This window comes from Periophthalmus magnuspinnatus, chromosome 9 (genome assembly GCF_009829125.3).
Source record: "Periophthalmus magnuspinnatus isolate fPerMag1 chromosome 9, fPerMag1.2.pri, whole genome shotgun sequence".
NCBI lineage: Eukaryota > Metazoa > Chordata > Actinopteri > Gobiiformes > Gobiidae > Periophthalmus > Periophthalmus magnuspinnatus.
Window position 1 is genome coordinate 29,067,313 of NC_047134.1, and position 18,641 is coordinate 29,085,953.

At 38.1% G+C, this 18,641-nt stretch overlaps 4 protein-coding genes across 4 annotated transcripts; all 4 read right to left on the reverse strand.

Annotated features, from left to right (window-relative positions):
- Positions 1–529: 529 nt before the first annotated feature.
- prf1.5 (perforin 1.5) lies at positions 530–5,806 on the reverse strand. Its single transcript, XM_033971956.2, has 5 exons — positions 5,477–5,806; positions 4,499–4,774; positions 3,559–3,830; positions 2,656–2,797; positions 530–2,158 (listed from the first exon to the last, which is right to left on the reverse strand). Exons 2-5 carry the CDS (start codon positions 4,766–4,768, stop codon positions 1,271–1,273), a joined length of 1,572 nt encoding a protein of 523 aa, XP_033827847.2. The 5' UTR covers positions 4,769–4,774; positions 5,477–5,806; the 3' UTR covers positions 530–1,270.
- A 488-nt stretch (positions 5,807–6,294) lies between these two features.
- mpeg1.1 (macrophage expressed 1, tandem duplicate 1) lies at positions 6,295–10,289 on the reverse strand. Its single transcript, XM_033971955.2, has 2 exons — positions 9,815–10,289; positions 6,295–9,462 (listed from the first exon to the last, which is right to left on the reverse strand). The coding sequence occupies exons 1-2, from the start codon at positions 10,262–10,264 to the stop codon at positions 7,804–7,806; spliced, it is 2,109 nt and encodes a 702-aa protein (XP_033827846.1). The 5' UTR covers positions 10,265–10,289; the 3' UTR covers positions 6,295–7,803.
- Positions 10,290–11,234: 945 nt separating this feature from the next.
- Positions 11,235–14,163, reverse strand: LOC117376191 (macrophage-expressed gene 1 protein-like). The gene is made up of 2 exons (XM_033972598.2): positions 13,607–14,163; positions 11,235–13,332 (listed from the first exon to the last, which is right to left on the reverse strand). Exons 1-2 carry the CDS (start codon positions 14,078–14,080, stop codon positions 11,698–11,700), a joined length of 2,109 nt encoding a protein of 702 aa, XP_033828489.2. The 5' UTR covers positions 14,081–14,163; the 3' UTR covers positions 11,235–11,697.
- A 1,423-nt stretch (positions 14,164–15,586) lies between these two features.
- On the reverse strand, positions 15,587–16,297 carry LOC117376813 (histone H1.4-like). Its single transcript, XM_033973357.2, has one exon. The coding sequence runs from the start codon at positions 16,278–16,280 to the stop codon at positions 15,786–15,788; it is 495 nt and encodes a 164-aa protein (XP_033829248.1). The 5' UTR covers positions 16,281–16,297; the 3' UTR covers positions 15,587–15,785.
- Positions 16,298–18,641: the final 2,344 nt, after the last annotated feature.

An 18,641-nucleotide genomic window follows, 5' to 3' on the forward strand; every position in this document is an offset into this window, starting at 1 on the left:
TTTAAACCCCCCTTTATTTTATTTTTTTTACATTAAAGCCTCAGTAACTTTATAGCTCGTCTTGCTTGTTTCCATGTAATATTTCTCCGTATGCCATAAAACACACCAAGCTTCATGAAGAATCTTACAAAGTATGGTCCATGGAATCGTGCAGATGATGTCCCACCTCTAGAACGTTACATGCTGCATCTTTAAGCTCCACTTAAATTAGAGTTCTGTATTTGATGGTCAAAAGAAGTCTAAATAAGTCCAAAAGGGCTTTGATACTGTTCCACCACTTATGAATCATAATAGATTTGTTACGGCTTTATGTAATATAATTTAGGCTTAGATGATTTGACTGAAAATTTCAGTTTGAAAACCCCTTCATTTTAATGTATGCATTTAGTACTTCCCCTACACCGTTCAGCCATATTTAGTTATGTCTTATGTTGTTTCCTATGATTTTCATCCATGTAATTTCCATTATTTACAAGTATTTTGTAAAAAAAACAAACAAAAACTTGAGACATCAACCCTGGATACCTCTTGTTTCACAGTTACCTTTTTATACAAGTAGAATATGTTGATATAGTGTGCTTAGTATTTTTGTTCATGTCTTAAACTCAAGAAAGTGTCTGTGACAGAGAATGCTGTTACCTTTTGGCTCTTTTAATGTGTACCTGTATTTTATGTATGTTGAGATGAAGTAATAAAAATTTCAATGTCTCTTCTTTATTTAGACTTGTTTCTTTACAATATACACAATATACACAAACTGCAATGTGTCTGTCTGGACACTAATAATAATACATTTGATTTATAAAGCGCCTTTCAAGACCCCCAAAGTGCTTCACGGTGCAATATTCATTCGTTTCATATTAGTGGTAAGCCGCTACTTTAGTCACAGCCCTCAGTCACAGACAATGAAAAGTAATCACACTCCCTTTGCAGTTTTATTTAGGTCCATTTGGCTGTAATATAATGTACTGCTCATTTTTAAACATTGTCGTATTTGATTAACAATCTTATAATCATCTCTAATACTCTTAAATGTAAAAAAAACAAACAACAAAAAACATTCTTTTGAGTACAAATAAGTTCTAAATTTTATACTGCAATACTGTACATAAACAACTACACATCTTAGAAAGTGTACTAAAATACACATACTTTTCCTAATTCAATTATTTGCTAATCAGTGCATACAGTTGCCTTAATAAAGTTCCTAAAACATAAATAAAATGCATACATACTACATAAAAAATGTTAATGACTTTAAAAATATGATCTACTCTGCACTGGGTGAGTACCTCCCACACCTGAAGCCTGTGAGGTGAGCGTCGCATTTAATGGTGTAGGTAAAATACAGCACACCTTTCTTAAGTTGGCAGCTGAGTCCATGAGTTCCTCTCTCAGGGAACACCAGGCACCTCCCAACCATATCATTATACAGCACGTCCCTATCCCACACTTCAAACCACATCTCCCGACCGAGCTCCACTGATCCAAACACGTAGCTGGTATTCCAAACTGGATTATTATCATCCATTACAGTTGGCGTCTCCTCATACAGACCATTGTAGAATATTTTTACATACGCATCTGTTTTGGTGAACGTATCTGCTCGTAATCCTGCTGCTCTGTGGATTTCTAAAGTAAGCATCCCTCTCCCAGCTCTTAATGGACAGCAGTTGTGGTCTAGATTGGGTTTTGGGGAGCACTTTTTCATGCCTAGCTGATCTTCCCGCAGCTGGTTCTCCTTGATGTACTCCGTGACAGAATTCCTCAAGTTGGCGCTGATTTGTGCATCGTCTACCAGATGGTGCAAAGGGAAAATCGCGTAGGAAACCACGTCTGGATTTTCTTGGAGGCTGTTCATCCAGCTATGGTATGACTCAGAAGGGTCTTGGTGGTATAAAATATCTGGGAAGTACCTCTCTCCTCCAAGAACCTCAATTTTATGAGTCATGAAGCCTTGGTAGAACCCCATACTCATGTTGCCTTTTAGGAAGTCGTCGCACTTGTTGGAAACCGTTGCATTGGCAGGTAGGATCCCAAGAGCCATGCGAAGCTCTATATTTAGACAGTTCTTGATCTGTGTCTCTGAGAAGCCCTTTAGTGTCGCCAAGCAAGTCCTAAAAGCTGTTATTCTTCGCACTTTGCCTCCAAGTTGGACCTAAAATAATTCAAAATGGAAGAGGTTATTGCTCATTTGCTACAAAAACATGTACTGAAATGTAGGACTATGCAATTAATCGGATTTTAATCGATCAAGAATGACAAGGGTTTGGTCTGAAGAACGAAGTGAGTGAATAGTAACATAGGGTCAGTAATATAATAGTGGTCAAGGCCATTAAGCGCTTTAAAAGTTAGTGTAGGGAGGCTAGTATTGGTGTGATGAGCTCATATGTCTTTTTATTAGTAAAGTCTTTCTGCTGAGTTCTGTCTTGAAGTTACAATAGCATGGACGATTTTTTCTAGGTTAGCAGGTTACAGAAGAATAATTTTTGCATTGTGTCTAATTTGCAAGAACCAAGTTGAACTATTTTTGTAATTTAGATTATTGCAATCTTGCCACATTATGATATTAACGGTATTATGAGCCATTTATCGTGTATTGTATTATGAGGGAGGGATCCTGCGATTGCAGTCTGCCGTCTTTATTTTGCTGACCTGATGAATGTAGTGGGTTCCATAAGTGTCTATGAGGCGTCTATAGAGAGCTTTGTCCTGGTTGGTGTTCAGACTCTGTGGGAGTCTCTTCAGATGTTTGGTGAACTCTGCACTCAGCTGTGGATGGTCAGCCAGTCTGTAGCTGCAATAACAAAACACACACATTGTTTAGCACAAAAGGAACATTTTCACTAACTATGATCTTTGATAGCACTTGCATTCCAGAAGATATCAGTGACAGTAAATATTTTTTTCTCTTAAAATGTCTACTATGTAACTTTTCTTGGTGGGGGTTCACCACCTGCTTGCCTCTATGGAGATGTTATTGCTTTGCCACAGTAAGCCATTCAATCTATTTATCTCGTTTGTGCTTTTATTTCTCAAAAATACCTTGAATAACACGCACCCACACAGTGAACAGGCTCCCTCTCCATAGATCTGACCTAAAACTTGGCCTTGTGTCACCACCTGCTTGCTTCTATGGTAACAGAGATTATTTTAATGCCATACTGGGGAACAAGCAGATGGCAGATCCTTTTCTACAAATTGTATAGTGCATCTTATACCTAAAACTAGCATAACTTACCTAACTATAACTAACTATAATGAGGTAATCATTATTTGTGTATATTCAGATAACCTGGTTAATATATTTTTCTGTCTAATTTTCAGCAGATTACTAGATCAGTAAGTGCACTTTTAGTCTTTGCTGTTAAGAGGACAGCAAGAGGATTTTAGATATCTCCTCAGCTAAAAAAATGTTTTTACTTTTGCTTCCTCTCCTTCTTTCCTTCCCTTTCTTTTGACTTTCGCTATTTCCACAACCAGAAGCAAAACAAAGCTATTTTAAGTCTGTTCTACTTCCATTCAACAAAATGGTGACAAAAGGAAACCATCTGTCACCTGTAGTATGTGCAGCTGATTTCATGGATGGCAAAAGTAGCTCTGTCCACACTGTGCTGCGAGCGGGCAAATTTGGCCAAATCAGATCGACTCCCTCCTAGCACGGCATTCCCGATCTCATCCAGACTTAGCCCTAGACCCCAGTTGTTGTTGACCATGGAGCTGGAGCTGCGTAACAGTGAATCCACAGAATGGTGAAGAGCACTGGACAGCTGTTTACTGCAGCGGCTAAAAGGACGCCAGTCTAGTACAGCTGCTGGAAGCTTCTGAACCTGGAAAACAACACAAAACAATAAGAGACTATGAAGGTCCTCAGAGCCTAGAAACAAGCTGAACAAATTGGTGATGCAAATGATACTTTTTGCTCTCTAGTGGTGTCATATAGATATTGAAGTAACAATATTTAATGTCTTATCTGTAGAGGCAATAAGTGACATTTATACTCCAAAAATGTTATTCATACATTAAGCTACACTTTATTGTCCTCTGCATTTGACCCATCCTTCAACACCTCATCAGGGCCAGTGGGAGTAGCAGTGCTGAGCCCGGGGACCCATCTCCGTGATCGTGTTCCTAGGCTTGGCCAGGACTACCTTAGCTGGAGGATTGTACCTATGGTGTCTGTGTTGGGTTACATTAATACAGGCAGGCAGGGTTTCCTAATAGAGGAAACTATGGCGTGTAATGATTTTATTTTATTTTATACAATGATATTAAATATAATGATTCAAATACGGATCACTTGTGCCACAGTAGACTCACTTTAAACCTGTGGGAAATACATAAATGTCAATCATAATTCATTTAGTTTGATGACAGCCAATGATACCCTTCTTTGTAACCAATTTAAAACAACAAACACATTAAGTGATACAGAATTGCCCAGTGCAAAACTAGCTGGAGCAACAGTTTAAAGTGCTGATCAGATGTCGGTGTGTACCTGGTCTTTCTGGAAGCGGTTGCGGCACAGTGTACAGGTGTGGTTGTCAGACAGGTGGGCTTTGACGTTTATCACATATGCTCCAGTGCGCCGCATCCGCACCACATCGAATCCCTCTCCAGCCAGGTTATGACCAGGAACAAATGAGGCTTTTTCACACTCTGACCCCGAGCCAGTGTAACAGCCCTGGATATAACGGACGTCAAACACCACTGAGACGGCCGCTATCAGCAGCAGGAAGCGGCTCATGCGCAGCTGGTCTTCTGGCATTGTTACCTAAAAATGTAAGAATGGACTCAGTGTTTACTACCTCAGCATGTGCAATACAATAATTGTAGTGTATTGTAATAACAGAACTTTGTGACAAAAATCAGACGGGTTTGATGTGGTCTTCATCTAATTAGAACACATTTTATTTATTGCAAACTTGAGACAGCAGCGATATAATTCACTGCTTTGTGATGGGAGCTGATTGGCTGTCCTTTGACGGTCCACCTTGCTTCACTTTTCTGTCTGAGAAAACTCTTCAAAAATCGTGCTAGAGGCCAAATTCTTGCATGTGAATTCCGGTGATGTGCCAAGAGGTTTGCATTATTTTGCATAATTCAGGTACTTTAACTTTAAGTAACAGTCCTACTCAAATGATGTATTGAATGTGTTTACTTCCTTTTGAATGTATGATAAATATAGCTCTTTTAACTGTTTTAACTTGAACCCCTGAACTTGAACAATCTCAAATGGCAAATAAACTTCTTGAGTCAGTTGCATAAAAGGGCAAAAAAATGCTGTACACAAGCATCTATATACATCTTAGTGTTTTAATAAACTTCTTACTGTTGATCTATATTCCATGCTTAACATAAACAACTAACTAGATACATCGCTAAGCCGCTTTGAAAATTACAGTGTATAATCCAGCCGCACAGATGTTGACTCAACCCGAAACGTGCAGAGACTTGGCAAAGCTTTTTCCCTTACCTTGCACTTGAATGAGTCTTTTGTGCAGCTTTGCAGATTCTGTTCTTCCTTCTGGTCAGTTTCTTACCTTTGTCTCAGCAAAAAAGAACATTGTTTTATCCACTTCTTTAAAACTTAAAACTCTTAACAAACTCCTTAAAGTCCTTATAATACACCTATAATGACTTTCTGTGCAGCTCTGAGTTGTTTTTCTGCTTTCTGGTGCATGCACTCTATCTGCTTCCCTTTTCCCTCTCTGTGCAAAGCCTTTAGACCATTTCCTCAGATTAAATGGGTTTCTTTTCATGAACATGACCTAGCTCCACACATCCCTCAGACCTGTGTGTGCGCATGTGCATATGTGGGGGAGGGACTGTTTTTATAGTCACGAGATCAGACACATGCCATTCTGAGCCCTCTTTACTGGAAATGGATGCATAGTGTGTCCCATGGCAGACCTGTCACAACACATTTTGAAGGGTAATATATTAGTACAGAACATATCCCTAATAAATGATACTGAAATTACTGACAGAAAAACCCTAAAGCACAATACCAGTAAATCTTTTTTAAATGTACAATATCATTAGAGAATATGGACAGCAATAAATAACACAATCAAACTCTTAATTAGCTATAATAAATCAGAGGTTACTTATTTGACCATCTACAGCTCAAATCTTATGGTACTACAAAAAGAATATTAAAACAAGTTCTCCAGTGATAAAAAATGTAAATATTGAGCCAAAAAATATACCATTTTACCCATAATTAATTGTATAAATGATAGATAAAATAGCATTAATGTGTCGATATAGTAATATTGCAGTTTATGTTGTTGGGGTTTTTTTTATTATGAATTTGATAGGGACATAATAATAAATATCAGTGTAAATATGCCAGGTTATATTAACAATGACAAAGTCTTACAAGAAAAACAGAGCGGACCCGTCTGTACCAAAGCAAACATATGACTCATCTGTGTCTTTGTCTGGCTCCCTGAACAAGATCAGGAAGTCCAAATGTTTGAGGCCTTGACTGCAAATTTGTACAATTATGTCTTTATATACTCTACTATTTTGTTTGCTCTCATAAAAAAGTTCTTAGACTGAGATAAGATGCTATTGTTGTCTTCTCTTAAAATGTACCACATTCTGAATAATTAAGTGATTATAAAGTATAAGCCTAAATACATCTAAATGGTAGGAAGATTTTTTAATGTTTTTTTTTTTTTTTTTTTTTTTTAATGGAATTTGAATTAATTTGACAATTTTCCAATATAAAGTGTAGTTTTGTGTCTGGGGCTAAGTGATACTGTTATCTCTTATGTATTCATGTACCTTATATAAGTTTTAAATAATAAATAACATAACAATGATGTAAAATACACTTGGAGAGATTTATCCTATTTTTTATTTTATTTTATTTTTTACAAATTTTATTATTCAAGTATATACACAGTGCACAGAAATTCAAAGCTAGGTTCTTCGGTTTAAGCTGTTTAAATGCAAACTGTTAAATTAATTAAGCTGCCAATCTGATTTACTTCATACATTTTATTCAAATCCGCATTAGACTATATAAAAATCTATACAACAATAACCTCTTGGGGGCGCTGTTTGTTCATATGTGTTTTCTACAGTGTGCAAGTATGTGCTGGTAGAAAGGGTTTGCTCTACCCTTTACCCTGAGAAACTTTTAAGAATGTCATTTAATTTCACTTAAACTGACTATCAAAAAGTTATACATTTAGCAAAAACTATTTAAAAACAAAACGATAAAAATAGAAACCTGGGGCTAATCAAGATTATTCAAATTTCATTATGGTTATGAGAACAAAAAAAAAAGATAATCTTAAGCATTTTTATCAAAGCAAAATGAAGTAATTTCTATACAGTCTACTCCAAAAAAGTAAAACTAAATGTAAAGTGCTCATTATCAGGCTGTTTATGTCACATGAACTTTATCATTCAGAAAGTTTGGTTTTATAACACTGGCCACATGCTTCTGAAATGATACTCTGTTAGACAGTGAATGAAAGTAAATTAAGAATTTCACTGTTTTGGTGTCAATAATAGTAAACACTGTAAAATCACAACATTCTCGCAATAATCATACAACAAATACCACATTGATTTATCTTTTACATTGATGAGAGTGCGGTTTGCTCATCTTTTTTTTTGCATGCATGTATAGAGTATACTAGCATATATGGCAAATCTGAAGTGTCTTGAAGCAGTAATAAAAAGTTATGCAAAAAAATATATAATTAAATTGTGACAGATTGTGAAAGTTGATTGAAAAAAGTTCATAGATTGGCCCCTCGGTTAGTTTCCTGATGTGTATTTTTAAGCTTCTGGTGTTAATCTCTCTGTTTCTTCAGCATCTCCTCGTATTTCCTCATAACTTTTCGAAAATCTTGACAGCCTTCGTCTTTTCTTGAACAGTACCGCTCCCACAACCACCAGCGCAACTAAAGCCAGTACCCCAAAAGCTATCCCAGTCTTTTCCCCGCTGGACAGCTTGTTATATTCAGGGTCCATCTGCTTCACCATTTCCTGGATCTCTTCAGGTTTGGCCAGTTTCCACATTTTGGTTTTCCCTACTCTGACCCAATTCTTCTCTCCCTCAGTCATGACCATCACAGTGTTGGTGGCCTGCATGCTGACGAGAGGGGGTTTGGTGAATGGAGGCAGTCGGATAGGTTTCAGTTCTCCCCCAGTGAATAATCCTGACTGGACGCAGTAAAGGATCTCGCACCCGTCACTCACAATCGCAAGGTGTTGGCTGAATTTAGGAGGGCATCGGCGTTCATTGTTTGCCAGGGGGTTATTTGACTGACAGCTGAAGAGTCCGCCAAAAGACACAGCGAATCTTGAGCCTCTTTCGTAGTCGCGACTTACGCACAGCACCATTCCGTCTGAGAGGAATTTTTCTGCAATAAAATTTAGAGGACAACCTTTGGAGTTAGTGATGGGATTAAGCATGGATGGGCTGTAGAGGCCTCCAAATAGATACCCGGAGTTATCTGGGGCTTTCCCGTTCACTGAGCACCAATATGTCTCAATACGAGCAGAACGCACATAGTAATTGTCCCGGCAAATCTGTTGGTGGCAGTGTTGTAAGTGCAAAAACCCACACCTATAAGTATGATCGTAGCATTCATATGAAGTATATCCTTCCTGCCTCACTTCAGATCTCAGTAAAGTGGGTGTGTAAGGAGATCGACAGGAGAAGTCACCCGTGTCTGGGTTCTTTTGGACCAGTTTCTCACACAGTGGCCCTGCATCTTTGCTCAGTTGAATACATTGTTGATATACACCTCCAAAACTGAGGTTAGTGGCTGGGCCTTCACACGATGCATCAGCAACATTTGCCTGAAAGTTGAAGTTCTGGGAGTTGACATCTACACAGCCTGGACGAGTGTTGACCACGTAATATCTCTGTATGGCTTTTTTAAGAGACAGAGAGACCTTTTCTATAGTGGAAGGTGGTATATCAGGGAGTGTGTTGTGGTTGATAATATGGTGTAGGGGGACTCCTGAGCGATCAATAGCCACCAGATTGTTTTTTGTACTTTCCTGCCACTTCTGCAGAGTGATTCCAGGATAGAAAGGCACACCTCCGTGACTCTGTGTAAGGGAGTATTGGATATTGGACTGGTAGGTCTGAAGGCTGGCACTTTGTTGGGAACTCCCTCCACCTATGTCAAATTTGAGCTTGTCAAAAAAGTTGAATCCTGCCTGGGCTTTAACACTTAAACCCTGAGAAATATTATCTGAGACATATTTTGAGTTCAGGTAGTCCTCCTCCACTAAAGAGGCTCCAGCATCTACACTGGTGATCACATGGGTTCCATAGTCGACCACTATCCTCTCAGACAGATAGGCCGCATTCTTTGTCTGGTTGTTTTCAATGGCATCTGCTATGTCTTTGACTTGCTGAACAAAACGTGAGTCCAGTGTGAAGTCTGGATACGCCTTCACAGAATAGATGAAGTTACGCACCTATAACAAAGATGGTAATTATTGGTTAATAATCAAAAATCCAAAGTCTGATTTTTAAAATTTACTTTTACATGCTGTACATTGGAGAAGATAATGATTTAATTGGGTAATTTATTTTTATTTATTTATTTATTTATTGTTTTGTTTTACTTTACTTTACTTTACTTTACTTTACTTTACTTTACTTTACTTTACTTTACTTTACTTTACTACATGTACAAACTTTGAACTCCACATAATTTTCCATTTTTGGTTAATTTTCTTCACAAATATCACACTACTTTAGTAATAATTTAAACATATATACCTACACTAGCTTTGGTAAATTTTCATGTATAACTGTAAAACATACCTGCACTCTGGTTGTTGTGGCAGAATCTTTGACCTGATGCGTTTTCATTCTTTGGTTTTCTGTTGAAAATTTCCCATTCACCATACCGAGGAAGGAGACATCTGCATTTATGGAACTAGAGGTGACACTCTTCTGCTCTGTCCACGAGCTGATGATCTCTGAGCTGGTCTCTACCCCGGTCTCCTTTTGGGGGATCACAAACACCTCGTCAGGGATGAGGTAGATGCCGTCTTCTGTGGTCTGACACTGGGAGTAGGTGAAGTTCATCACTCGACCCATGTCCATGTTCCTCAGGTTGTCCCAGCCTCCGCCAGGCAGGACCCCCAGAGATGTGATGGAGAGGTTTGTGGACGCTCGGCATTGTCTGAGCCAGTTGGAAGGGCGGCTTGTGGAAAAACAGGGCCCACTCTGAAGGAGGACCAGAGCCAGACACAAAACTAGTTTCTTCATGTTGACTGTGGCTTAGTCAGACCTGCGAGAGGCTTTTAAGTTCAAGGCGACTTCCTCTTTGTGTCAGAGAGTGTATCACAAGATGGGAATGTTGAGGGAGGAGCATAGTACTTTACTTTCTACTGCTTACTGTTTAGTTTACCTGAAGTATTGATAACTGTTCAAAACTTCACTTGACAATTATCTTTGAAATCAAAGCCACATTTAAGTTTACTAATACAAAGGTCAAGAGTGATCTAAATCTTTAAATATTTGTGATTTGAACTATATGAATTTCTTTTCACTGCGGGCCAAAATGAAGTGCTAGATTTGATGTCCCCGCTCGCTTTACACAGTAGAGCAAAATTGATTCTAAAGAGACACATCTCAGGGCCCTCTCTTGCTGGGCCAAAGCAATTTTTTGTTTGCCCCACAAGTAAACAAAGAGCATGTGACTGCTTCTTGGAAAAGGTGTGCTTATCATAATATCATGTAAACCCTGGACAAGCATGTCGCTTCTTGTTGTTTTTGGAAACTCCACTTTATGTCTCCACCCTCAATACTAGGTGCAGCCAAGAGTTGAAAGCAAACAAATCTCATGTCTGCTCTCAGTGGTTAGAGATAACAATAACTCTAATTACTGTCATAAAATAAATGTATTATTTGGCCAGTGGCGCCTCTGCTAAGACACTGCATGGCAGTAAGCAAATACTGCATGGCAGGAAGCAAATACCTCTGAACCTGACTACTTTCTGTTCTCTTTTCTAAAGGAGAACACAAAGCTGATTTTAAGTTAACCCCAAAAGGGAAGTGCCAATAATAAATCACATGAGCACACGTCACTGGAAATTACCCAACAATTTTTAAAAGTTACCAGCTCCACACTTGAATTTGCCAATATCTGCGACGGACTTCCCCAATGAAATACAAAGTGTCAACAAGGCTGTTCGTTCCATTGTGTTTTATTGATCAATTCTATTTATATCAAAACCCTTAACACCAAGCAGTTTATGCAAAATATGAACCCCTGCCATTACACTCTACATGAGGAAAACACAACAAATATAAAGGTTTCACAGTAATAATGTTATATTGTTTTAATTAATAACAGCTTGCATTGATCAAATCATCAAAAACATGGTACTTAGATAAGAAAAAAAACGTGAAAACAATGTTACAGATAGTGTTATATAATGCCCCCAGTTGTAGAACTGTCATAAAATCATAAGATATATATATATTTTTCTATTAATTTAGCTTTTTTTAGGTAAAATATTTCAGAACAACAAATTATTTACAAACATGACCAGATCCCCAGAAGAATGCACATGCACAATTACCCACATTATGCCCATTACCCACTGACCCAGTAGTCAAATCTGCCCTGATCTTTGTCCACCATCAACAATTTTGAATCGATCAGGAACAAATGTTACAGAACTGTTGAAAGCAGCCTACCTGTTCACAAACATCGCATAGCTAGTGTGGTCCCTTCGTCTTTTCTTGATTATTTTTATTATCACTATCATCAAAACCACCAGGGCAACCAAAGCTAGCACCCCAAAAGCTATCCCAGTCTTTTTCCCACCGGACAGCTCATTATAATCAGGGTGCATTTTCTTCACTATTTCCTGGATTTCCTCTTGTGTGGCCAGTTTCCATTGCTTGTCTTCACCAACTCTGACCCAGTTCTTCTCTCCCTCAGTCATGACCATCACATTACCATTAGCTTCCATCCTAATTTGTGGAGGTATGGTGAATGGAGGCAGTTGGATATCTTGCAGCTCTCCTCCAGTAAAAGACATTGTTGGGACACAGTACTGGATCTCACAGTCATTGCTCGATGTAACAAGGTGTTGGCTGAACTGAAGAGGGCAGTGGTGTGTATTGTTTGCCATAGGGTTGTCTGACTCACAGCTGAAGAAGCCTCCAAAGGGCACTGCATATCTTGAGCCCATTTCATAGTCATGGCTTAGACACAGCGTCATTCCTTCTGAGAGAAATGTTACTTCAATAAATTGTGGGGGACAATCTTTGGAATTGGTATTAGGATTAGAAACATCTTTGCTATAGAGTCCTCCGAAGAGATACCCAGAGTGGACTGAGGCTGTTTCAGTATTTGAGCACCAGTATGTGTCAATACGAGCAGAACGCACATAGTTTTTGTCCTGACAAGTCTGTTTAGTACAGTGTTGTAAGTATAAAAACCCACATCTGTATGTATCGTCATAACATTCATTCTTAGTATATTCTTCCTGTCTCTCTTCAGATCTCAGTAAAGTGGGTGTGTAAGGAGAACGACAGGAGAAGTCACCCGTGTCTGGGTTCTTTTGGGCAAGTTTCTCACAAAGTGGCCCTGCATCATTGCTCAGGTTGTCACATTGTTGATAGACACCTCCAAAGCTGAGGTTAGTGGCTGTGCACGATCCATCATCAACATTTGCCTGAAAGTTGAAGTTCTGGGAGTTGACATCTACACAGCCCGGATGAGTGTTGACCACATAATATCGCTCTATGGCTTTTTCAAGAGACAGAGAGACCTTTTCTACAGTGGAAGGTGGTATATCAGGGAGTGTGTTGTGGTTGATAATATGGTGTAGGGGGACTCCTGAGCGATCAATAGCCACCAGATTGTTTTTTATACTGTTCTGCCATTTCTGCAGAGTGAGTCCAGGATAGAAAGGCACACCTCCATGACTCTCAATATTATAGTGTTTTATGTTTGACTCGTAAGTCTCCCGGGATGAACTTTCATCAGTATTCTGAACACCACCGTCAAATGTACTGCTTTTAAATTTGATTATGTTAAAAAAGTGAACACTTGCCTCTATTTTTATATTGGATTGCTGTTGTGCATTATCTAAGACATATTTTGAGTCCAGGTAGTCCTCCTCCACTAAAGAGGCTCCAGCATCTACACTGGTGATCACATGGGTCCCATAGTCCACCACCATCTTCTCAGACAGATAGGCCGCATTCTGTGTCTGGTTGTTTTCAATGGCATCTGCTATGTCTTTGACTCGCTGAACAAAACGTGAGTCCAGTGTGAAGTCTGGATTAGTCTTCACTGTGTAGAGAAAGTCACGCACCTTACAGAATAAATAACACAGTTAGATAATGTGCCCAAAGCTAAAACTTTCAAATTTGAGTGTCAAACAATAAAGTGATTAGTTGGTCAAAATGTAACCTTTTCCTTAATATTGTATCTTTTAATATTTGAATTGCGATTCACTGCTCTTTTTTACCCTGTCTGTACCTACTGCAGATTTTAACTTGTCTTCCACATTCTGCTAATAACTACTCTGCAGTGCATCACGAGGTAGTGGTTTAAAAGTTGTAATAGTATGTGGATGTAAAACATACCTGTACTCTTGCTATTAGAGATGAATTTTTTAACTGTGCTGTTTTCATCTTCCGGTTTTCTGTTGAAAATTTGCCATTCAACAACACAAAAAAGGACACATCTGCATTTATAGATGTAGAGGTTGCACTCTTCTGGTTCACCCATGAACTGATGATCTCTGAGCTGGTCTTTAAATCGGTCTCCTTTTGGGGGATCACAAACACCTCATCAGGGATGAGGTAGACCCTGTCCTCTGTGGTCTTACACTGGGAGTAGGTGAACTTCATCACTCGACCCATGTCCACGTTCCTCAGGTTGTCCCAGCCTCCGCCAGGCAGGGCCTCCAGCACAGTGAAGTTTTCAGATGTCAAACAATGAGTGAAGCTATTGTTTTGATAACTAGCAAGAGTAGAGCCGGTATGAAAAAGGGCAACCAATAGAGAAAATAGTATCATCTTCATAGTGTCAGCTAGTGTCCGGGCAAAGAATCTCATCGGAAAATTACTTTAAATTGTTCAAAATACCTGCCGCCACTCACTGCATCGAAGCTGCAGCTGTTAGCTGTGCTAAGTGGGGTGAGCCAGCGTTTCTAACTATTGCTGGTTTTATTTTGCTTCAGGAATGCTGTATGACTGCTATTACATCTATATTTGGATAGGCCATTATCACTAAAACGAAACCTAAAACAACAACATCAAAAACATTGGAATATGTAGCATAATTGTTGATTTGTACACTAGTAAATAAAAGTATTTATTTTTACACTTACAAATCATTTTACAGGTACAACTTGGTAATTTTACAAGTACAATTTACAATGGCTGATTTGAAGCTGTGGCAACAGCTAAACTGTCATATCAGACAGTACGCCAGTGTACTTAATTAATATTGTTATTTACCAGTATACAAATCAACCTTTACGCATTCAGACGTTTTGGAACAATTTTACCTTCATACAGTTGCTTTCACATAGAGCTGTGTTTTAAATGAAATAATAATATTCATAAAATGTATCTATTAACAGTACATTACACTACTAGTTGTAAACGCTGTTGAGTTGGTAAACTTCATTCTAACACAACACTGATGCAATAAAGATAACACAATTATTTGAAAATGAAAATCTGGCACAGTTAAGTTGCTTAACCGGTCCTCCACAAAACAAAACGATGACACTTCTATTCACTATAACTACACAACACGTCAGTTTGTATGACTTTTTAAGCATCACAATTAAATTAAATCATCTGGATAAGTATTCATCATTAAATATTCTGAACTTATTTATATAATAACTACACCTGTGTGATTCTATATATAGTGATTTTAAACTGAACATATCGCTGATACTATCAACCTTTGAGAGGCTCATATAGTGTTAAATAATAGGAAATAATATAAGCTGGAAAATGTGTGCTTTCCTCAGTGTTGTACAGATGTTGTTTGTTTCTGTTAGAGATAAAGGAAAGCCTTTACCCGCCCCGTCTCCTGCAGCTGGAGATATCAAGTCCATCAGATGTTAGTGATGTTGTTTGGACAATCTATGCATTAAGTTTATTTAGCAAGTAGCAGAGAAATTGGCTTTATTTTGTGATCTATCCTTTGACATGGTTAGTTATTCACCAAGGATACATTATATCAGATCCTTTTTGCTACTTTCAGTTACCATTTCCCTGTTCCTGCATACTGTGTGTCACATTGATGTTATCAGCATTCAAAGTAGCGCGCCAAACAGGTGCATGGCAGAAGCATATACACTACAGTCTATGGGTAGAAGGCTGTGAAACACTGTCAGGTTTTACAGTGCAGAACTCATTGGATTCTGACATTTTATGATAACCCCCCATTTGAACTTTGAGACTTGTTTTAGCATGTTATCTTATACTTCCACCTGTGCAGTATTTTCATTTTTACACATTTTTCTTTAATGATAATTAGAAAAAAAACACAGAAGACCCGACACAAGTATCAAGATACATTTATTACAATACATTTTTTTTTCCCTTTTTCAGCAAGTGCAAATAATGACCACACTGACTGGTCAAAAATGAGGTTAAGAAAGAAGTTGACTAGACATATAAGGAGTATGGACAAGAATAGACTGAAAAATAGCAAAGCGAAAGAGATGTTCAAGTTAAATCATTGCAGTCTACACACAGTCTTTGATAGGTGCCTTCACAGACGCTCTCCTGGAGAACTTTATTTCTTGGCAGCAGCTTTAGGTGCCTTGGGCTTCTTGGGAGCCTTAGGTTTCTTAGGGGATTTGGGCTTCTTCGCTTTAGGCTTCTTTGGGCTTTTAGCTTTCTTAGCCTTCTTGGCTTTCTTAGGACTCTTCGCCTTCTTCTTTTTAGGTGACTTCTTTGCCGCTGGTTTCTTGGCTTTCTTGGCTTTCTTGGCTGCTGGCTTCTTCTTCACCTTCTTAGGTTTAGGATTGATCTTCAGAGAACCTTTGACTTTGGCCAGCTTTTTCTTGGCCACTAAGCGCTTGACTGCCAGAAGAATCCTGGCATTGTTCTTCTTGACGTCGTAACCTCCATCCTTCAGGACCTTCTTGACTGCAGTCAGAGAGAGGCCGCCGGTAGCATTAGCCCCAGCAACAGCCTTCAGGATCAGGGCAGAGATGGTGGGACCCCTCTTCTTCTTGGGAGCTTTGGGAGCTGGAGCAGGAGGCATGTCTGCATCAGGAGAGGACATGGCGCTGGACACTCAAAGTAATGTCTGACTCTGGTGACAAGGCCCCAAGATTTATCAAGCCTGCATGAGAACCGTGAAGAGTCAACCCCACCCCTCATGTGCTTCTTCATTTGGCGCCCAAAAACTTCAGCTCTTTGTGTTTTCTCCTGCAGCATTATTCTGTTAAAATACTGAGTGAAGAATGGAATTATCAACAGGTAAGTACATCATTGGGAAGCCAGGGTCCAAAACTGTCTTTTTATCTGTTTTCCTCAGAGATCTGACCTAATTTTAGAATGTTTGTGTTGAATCCAGTTGCTGTTATGGTCTCATTGGCATTAGTGTATTGAACATTTCATAGCAATATATTCATTAACGTACATAAATACACATTGTTAATCAGAAATATTATTTACTTATATTCTACCTGACAATCAGAACCTAAAATTGCATTTGAAAATAGTCTTTTCTACAAAATATTTAAACCTAAAGTTGGTCAAAGAAACACAGCTGTTTCAAACCTAACCTCAAAAAAGCGTTAAAAGATAAGAAAAAGACAGAATCCATAATAAGACATATCTTAAATGTGCAGAATTGTTGGTTGCATTATTTTGAATTGTAAATTTGACAGATAATTAAATGTTATTTATGAGAGAATTGTAATGTGTGTGAGGATGGACTGCGGCCAGACTTTCTTATCATCACCCAAAAGTGTGTGTGTGAAGAAGAGAAGTGTGTGTGTGTGAAGAAGAGATAAGTCTGTCTGTCTGCACCTTATTATTAACATTTACCTTTTTAGCCCTCAATCACACCACATTTTTGTACACCTCAAATTCATTTGGCAATGAGAAAGAAAAAAAAGGCAGAGGATTCATATTTTTTCAAGCTTTTTAAAAATGTGTTCAACCAAGATGTTAACTTATGATCCATATTTTAAAATGTGTATTTTCAAATATTTTTAACCCCTAAATGTCTGACTTTCTGTCATAAAGTAATTTCATATTTCAAAAATCCCAAAAAGTTAAATATTTTTCCATTTGCTTGATGCAATCAGTATTTTTTGTTTTTTGGGTTTTTTTTGGCAGTGGTCAGTTTCATATAAAAAATCATTTTGTGGGAAATAAGCACAATTTTTTATTCGCTCACTCAAGATCTCATCTTATGATGCATACTTTAAAATTAGCTCTTAATCTTAAACCCTGTTGTATGTAAACGATTAGTAGCAGTCAAATAAACACATTGTGTGTTTATTTGTGTGCCCATTGGAGCCCAAATCACTTTTTTTGAACCTGCTGTAAGAAGACATTCTAACCTTGGATCTTTTTTTTTTTTTTTTTTTTTTTTTTTATGTCATTTGAACACTCTAACTTTAAATTAATCTTCTGAGATACTTTTTTGCTGTTTACATAATTTTTGGGGATATTTAGAACAATGTAAACGAAAGACTACTTTTCCCATTGAAGCTCATACAGAATCTTGCTGTAAATGTCATATATGAAACTATAGGAGACTTTGTGCGTATACCAACATATGTTCTTTTTATAATCATTTAAAATAAAATGCTCTGAGCCTTTTGATAATGACAATAATGATTTATTTGATGTATAGAGCTTTTTGGGCACTCAAAGACAATTTACATTGCAATATTCTTTCAACCCACACTCTGGTGGCAAGATACTTTTGTACTAACAGCAGCCCTGTGGCAGACTGATGGAAGTGAGTAGTAAGTGTGGTGAAATGTCTTGCCTAAGGACATAATGACAATATGCACTAGAACTACTGCTGCCTCCACTGTGACACCTGTAGTCACCTGTAGTACTAACAAGGCCCAACCCTGCTTAGCTTCTGAAATAAAATGAGATTGAGATCATATTTCTGATCATACATTTCATACTTCTGTTGTTGGCTCTGCATATGTTTTAATTTTTTAATTTTTTATTTTTATTTAACCTTTATTTAACCAGGAAGGTCCCATTGAGATTAAAAACCTCTTTTTCAAGGGAGTCCTGGCCAAGAGGCAGCACATTACAAAAACAAGTACATACAAACAAACAATGTTAAAATTGCATAGGTCATGAGAAACAGTTGCACATAATCGAGGCAGTCTGTAAGGCTTTGAGTTTAGTTTTAAAAACATTTAAGGACAACAGTTCAGTCAGTTTCCAGTCTTTCTGCAGCAAGTTCCAAGTAAAAGGTGCAGAGTGAACAAAGGCTTTCTTCCCCAGCTCTGTGCGGGCAAAAGGAACAGACAGCAACAACTGATCATTTGATCGCAAGGACTAAGAGCCACTATTTTTCCTTGTGATCAAAGTACAAATATAAGGAGGCAGCAATCCAAGTATGGCTTTGTAAATAAAAGTGTACCAATGCCCCTGCCTTCTA